Below are 6,549 nucleotides of genomic sequence, written 5' to 3'. Positions count from 1 at the left end.
GTGTGTGTGTGTGCGCGCGCGCGCGCGCGCGCACTCGTAAATATCAACGTATGTGTGTATGCATACACTTTTGTTTCGCGTTCTGTGCAAATCGAGCAAAAGGACTGACCAAAACTGACAAGACATCATATTAGAGTGATAGCAAACAGCAAACGCCGCGGGAACTGCATCTCTACGCATCTACACCGTCAAAATGGTATAAAACTTGAGTAGACCTCTTACTTTGTGAGCCCCTATAGTTTAGGGCTTCCTCCCCATATCTATACACTTCAAATCACAACATACAACACGAACACGCAAACAGCAATAACCTTTTGATTGGACAGCGCTGGTTGTTGTTTTGGCTTAGCAAAAACTAGACAATTCTTTGGCCCTGCAGAAGACATCATTAGCATCACATACTGTGGAAAATACAATCAACACAGTAAATCACAATACTGCACGCCAGTGGCCCAGCACATGTGTCGTTCATCAGTGTCTTGTTCCTTGGCTGAATGATTTATTTGCGATGCTGCTCCAAGAAAAAGTTCAAAAGTTTAGTTCATTGTTTTCCTTAGAAGTGGTTTGTGCTCATGTATGAGCAATGTTTCCATAATGGTGCCCTTCCGTAAGGTGCCCTTTTGAGACGTCGGGACAAAAATATGGTAGCTACGCCATTGCAGGACACGGAACTTGCAGCCACACCCGGCAACGGTCAACGGATGTGTGAAAATGACCACACATCGGAAATCAGTACTTTTCAACGCTTTATGAAATCAATCGGTATGCGTTCAAAGGTGTCCAGGGTCGAGAGTTCACCAGTGCAATTCTTAGATTGGCACTCAAGGCGAACTACCACAAAGAGCACCACGAACGTGGGCACGATGGCCTAATCTCTCTTGCTCGTAATGCTGCAACTGCTAAATACGTTCAGAGAATCAACTGGTCAACCAACTGACTTGCACTGATCAAATGCTCTGGTCAGGAGCTGAAGGGCATTCCGTCCCATTCCGGGTTCCTTAGCGGCTGCTATGCTGGTGGTAACCCCGAGTCCCTATAGAAACCCTCAGAAGGATGCATCACAATCGGTCCTTCCTCGATGCGTCTGGTCCTATGACTGGGACGTCCAGGGGCGGATCGGCGCAGGGGACCTCGCTGCCGCAAACAGACACTTTGCCGGCACAGGAAGTCAAATAACTGGTACCGATACATTTATTCACCCTATCATTCCCTGGTTGAAATTCGCCTTCTCGGCCCCGCCTCACCGGCCCGTAGTCACTTCATGTCCACAGGTCCGAGATCACGGGATGACGACAACGATTGAGTTTGTAACATCTATTACACCTCTGCATCCCGCTTTTGATATATTTTGAACATCACGATATTTTTATTCTTTCATAACAGTCAAAGCAAAAACCGCAACAGCCATCAGGCATCAGCTGATCACATCGACCAGCCGGCTAGCCGTAAATGAGTTGGGAATCAGGCTCGTGCTTGATTTTGATGGTATTTGGCAGCCAACTTGAACGCATTCTGTCATGTTTGTTTTCATGCGACCAAAAGTAGCGAGACGGAACAGGACGGGATCGGACACGATCAGAACAGTACTGGGATTGACCACACGACCACGTTTGACCACGTCTGGTCCCGTCTGCTCCGTGTGTTTCCATCTAGTCCATCTGGGCTGGAATGGTTCCATCCGGTCACGTGCAGTATCATATGGTTCCGCTCGGTTCCATCTGGTTTGTTCTCATCACATTCGGTTCCGTCCTGTCCTGTCCAGTCCTTTAAAGTCCCGCTCAGTCCCGCCGGATTCCATCCGGCTCCTCCAGTCCCATCCCATCGCGCCAGGCCCCATGCGACACTTTCCGGCCCTGTCTCACCTCATCCGATTCTGACACGTTTCTTCCGATCTACCGGTCCGGTCCGTCTGGGTTCGTTACACCCCAACTGGCAACGTTCCGTCCCGTCCAGTAATGTCCGGTTTCTGTCGGTCACACCCGATGGTGTCCGATATCGTGTGATCCCGTCCGGTTTGGTTCCGTCACTTCCGGGCCTGTTCGCTCCCATGCAGCCCCTCCGGTGTCATCCGGTTCCGTCTAGCCCCACGGCGTTTCATCCGATTCCATCCGGTCCCTTCTGATCGTGTCCGGCCCGGTTGTACTGTTTGGCTCTATCCAGTTTCGTCTGATCCTGTCTGTTCCCGTCCTGTGCCGTCCGTTCTAGTGCAATTTAGTGCGGCCCTGTGCGATGCCATTACAAAGTTGCCAGTGATTTTTGGTTTTATGACGTCACCAAACAGCCAGCTGAAAGTGGGATCTCGTATTCTTGTATGATCTTGTATTCCCCATCTTCGCAGAGCAAAGTTTTGAACTAGATGATATGGGTTGTCATTGCCTCTGCTGATACCAATATAATGTGGATTTTGTTCTAAACTTGGGTGTAGGGGAGACTGTAGTAATAACCCTTTTCTCGAAGGTAAACCAGGAGAGTGGGAAGATGGGTGCAGTGACATTTCGGCAACGTGACGAGGCCGGTGGCTGTTCGTTTGAATCAAGGCATGCTGCCAAAGTATCAGCACATATATCCGTTTGCCCGTTTTTTCTGCAAGGAATAAGACTTACTACTGTCTTTTCTACATGCAGGATGTTCCTTGCAAGTTCATTCGACAACTTATGCAATTCTCAGATCATGAAACAGATGATTCTTAACATAGATGATTGGAGCTTCTTTAGAAGTGTAAGACCTGTGTCAGTGATACTAGTATCCAGTACCCTTTTGCTTCCCATGGACATTGATATTTATGGTTGCTGTTTTAGGTTTTAGTGATATATACTGCTATCCTAGCAAATAGTAATATAATGGTCATTTATAGTTGACATTTGTGATATTCCCATGATACTGTGTCAGTAGTGTAGCAATTCAAATGTACATATTCAAAAGCAGTGTGTGTACAGTGATTTTGTTCCCTGCATCATCTGCCCTTCCTTCCAGAATGAGAGGCAGGCAACACCACGTGGCCTCTGCACCGAGTGCGTCAGAAATGTCTGATATTAGCAGCAACCCATGCATGTTGTAATGCATGTCATGTGTCACAATACATTCAAGGGATGGTTTTTCCATTACATGTTCCAATTTTTTGCAGCATGCTGCTTTGGTTATGCATCTAAGTTTTGTTGCAATATGTATGAAGTTTTTAACTGTGTTACCTCCAGCATGAAGATAAACTATGTCATATGTATTGATATCCTTGTTATTTTGCAAATTGTAACCATTCCTCAGCTTCTGTTTCACTGTCATAGGAACCTTAAAAAGAGCCTGCCAGATATGTTGGGGGGGGGGGGCCTTGGAGGCATAAAGGTAAATTTATTTACCTTCATGAGCTGAATGGGAGAATGGGCTGCTATATGACTCAGGCACAGGTGTTGGTCTAGGTGCTTTTGTAAGAGTGCTGGCCCCCCATGTAGAGTTGGCCTCCAATGTTGGCTTGCCCTCCCCCCATGTTTTTGGCAGGAATGCTACAAAAATGGGGGTTAAAGGTGATCATAACACAAAGACTGCCTCCTTTCATCTTTCTGCTTGGTGGTGTCTGGTACCACTCTCATAATAAAAAGTTTTGGCTGCTCTTACTGCAAGATACAAGTAGTAACTGCTGAGCAGATAGATGATGCAATAAACTTCACATACCTAGTGCCATAAGGCACACAATGACTTTTGATGTGTGTAAAACAAAGTGAAAAGCTCTGGAAGAGGGATGGCTTTCAAGTCCTTCATGGCTAACCCCATCCCCATACCCCACAACCAGAATGTAGAGTGCCATTGCTGCCCTAAGGTGGCCTTTAAAGGGGCACCTTCATATGCTGATTGGAATAGATGTGTGTGTCCAGTGCATGCTCCCTGAATCAAACCATGCATGACCCCTATACGGCTGAAATTAAAGACTTCTTCTATATAAAGGTTAAGAACATATATTGTATTGAATCAAAACAACATGGGCCAAATCTGGCAAAAAATGGTGTGGGGGTGGGGGTAGGCTGTCGGGCCTTTGGCTTTGCCCCCCTATCCAATAATTTGCAAAAATTGACACCCCTAGACTCAAGTAATCTGTCCATGGCAATGAGAAAGAAAAGTAAGGATAACTTGGCAAAATAACAATGCTCTATGACAGCATAAGTGTTGTTTTGCATTGTATTTGATGGCCTGCTTGGTTTGATAGGCATCCAGGACATGTTTTGATTAAAAAGGTTTGTTTATGTAAGCTGTGGTCAAAGATACCTGGATAATGGCCTTTCTCCAGTCTGCCCTGGCCAGTAGGGCTTGTGTGTATGTGTGTATGCATGTATGTATTTCATCTAAAATCCATCCATCAAATAATTTTAAAATTTACATTCAGTGCTTGATTTTGAAACAATATAGCAAAGTTGATGGCCGGGTTCCCATGCATTTAAATGCCAAACCAAGAGCATGATTGTTGTCAGAAGTGCTAAAAACACAATAAAGAAGACTAAAAACACTACAAATGCGTAAAATCAAAAATGACGTACAAGCATGAATGTGTACCAGCCATAAGATTATCACTTCTCAGATTTCCGTCCAGCTGCCGGCATCTCTTATTGCACACTTGAAGGCAGACTGCACCAGCGGTCTTGGCAGCTCCAGCCGTCCTGTTGTGATGGAGCGGTTGGCATGATGGGATACCGCGGACCCGGCAGTTAACACGCTGTGCAATAAAGGGGGGGGGGGGGGGCAGTTTGGCACTTTAAAGCATTATTGAAATTTCAGTGATATAAGGGGAAGTTCAAAATCCAACCTGTAGTGGGTCATGTATTTCTGCATCAGTAAGTGCACTGGAAAGGAATACTAAGAAACATTCAGTTTATCAACTTATTTACAAATTCACAGTCCCAAACATCACTCAAAATAGGTATCCTTAGTAGTTTGCTAATGTTGTTTGATCATTTTTGCCAGAAGTGGAAACTGGATGATGAAAATATGCAAAACAATGCTTATTTTCACCGGTAATAACCAATGGGTGTAATTTTCTGCTACATGCTAGTTGTGTTTAGTGCGCATTGTGACCTGTTTAACTAGGAGGCTACTGCTCCAAATGAATGCACTTGCAGCGAACAAGTGGAGACTATCACTTCCTCCTTCCATTCCAGCGCCAGTCTTGCAGTGGCAGCCGAGATGGACAAGATGACGGCACCACGCGGCGCGTTCCTGGACGTGGAGCCGAGCCTGCTGACGGAGCGTCTGTCGGTGATGGGCGCGCCGGCCGAGGAGCCGCTGGACGCGCTGACCATGCCGGCCGAGGCGGCGACCAGCCAGCGGCGAGCCGGCGCGCTCGAGATCCGGCCGCAGCCGGCCGTCTGCTGCAAGACGCGTGATAGCCACGGTGGCAAGGTGTTCGTCAACGTCTGCACCAGCACTGACATCCCGCCGCCCAAGGAGCTGGACGAGCATGAGCTGCGCCAGCTGCTGATGGACGAGGAGCGCGCCGCGGAGTTCCGCGTGCCCATGAGCCTAGGCGAGGCACATAAGGAGCTGGACAAGGCTGGCGGGCCGTGCGTGGCTTACGACGTGGTGATCCATCCTCGCTTTCACGCGCAGGTGGAGGCCAGTCCTGCTCTTCAAGACGTTTTTCGTGACAGTGATGATCGAGGCCATCGAGGGTAAGTTCGGCGTCGAGCTGGACAAGAACCAGTGGACCACGATGCGCAACAAGCTGTACCTGGGCAAGATGCCGCGTCACTGGGTGCGGCGCGGTGACCTGCCTATGGTGCAGGAATGCGCGGGCACCGAGCCGGCGCCGCCTGCCAGCCGCCCCTTGATCTCGGAGCTGGAGACGCGCCGGACGGCGCCGGCGCCGCGCGCGCCACCGTACCAGCTGGAGCAGCGCGCTGACGGCCGCCTGCTAGTGCTGTTCGAGCTGCCGGCGGCGGTGATGGCGCCGGCGCAGCTCAGTCTGGAGGTGGGAGAAGACCGGCTGGTGCTAGCGGCCGATTCCGCCTGCCTTCTGGCCGACGTGTTCCTGCCGGGCCCGCTGGAGCCGGAGAGCGCACGCGCCGCCTTCTGCCCCGCCTCCGGCCGCCTTGCCGTGTTGGTTAGCCGGGCCGTCTGAGCCTGGGCTGACCGGAGCAAAGCTGGCACGCGAGGGGGAGGGGCTGTGGCTTGGACGTGCACCGACCCGTCGCTGCCGACCGCAGGTGGCGCTGTGGCAGACGGCGCCAGGCTGAGGAGGCCGCTGGTGTGCCCCGTTCGTACGTTAGGAGAATGCGTGTCAAAGCTGAGCATGGAGACATCACCACTGAGCACTCAAAAAAAGCGACTAGAAGGTGTCGCCACATCTTGTGCATGTCAGCCCGAGCACTACGTACGCTGGATTGCGTTCGCTCACACTCCATGTAGGTGTAAGTCTTAATGCCAGTAGCGTTGCCTTCCAGTTGCAAACTTTCGAAAGCGTGGAGGTGATATAGCCTGCCGTTGGATTGTGTTGTTTCATTGATGTTATGCACCAGTGAGGCTGCAAATATATTTTTTTAATTGTTTTGTCGTTGCTGAACTATCTCC

The 6,549-nt window shown here is 49.6% G+C and overlaps 1 protein-coding gene across 1 annotated transcript; it reads left to right on the top strand.

Annotated features, from left to right (window-relative positions):
- The first annotated feature begins 2,343 nt into the window (after positions 1-2,343).
- On the top strand, positions 2,344-6,215 carry LOC119108000 (PIH1 domain-containing protein 1). Its single transcript, XM_037231588.1, has 5 exons — positions 2,344-2,457; positions 5,142-5,599; positions 5,631-5,744; positions 5,898-6,037; positions 6,186-6,215. Exons 2-5 carry the CDS (start codon positions 5,167-5,169, stop codon positions 6,213-6,215), a joined length of 717 nt encoding a protein of 238 aa, XP_037087483.1. The 5' UTR covers positions 2,344-2,457; positions 5,142-5,166.
- Positions 6,216-6,549: the final 334 nt, after the last annotated feature.

This window comes from Pollicipes pollicipes, unplaced genomic scaffold, assembly GCF_011947565.3.
Source record: "Pollicipes pollicipes isolate AB1234 unplaced genomic scaffold, Ppol_2.1 Scaffold_2555;HRSCAF=2994_pilon_pilon_pilon, whole genome shotgun sequence".
NCBI lineage: Eukaryota > Metazoa > Arthropoda > Thecostraca > Pollicipedomorpha > Pollicipedidae > Pollicipes > Pollicipes pollicipes.
The sequence above is the reverse complement of the archived record's forward strand: the minus strand, read 5'-3'. Positions and strand labels throughout refer to the sequence as shown.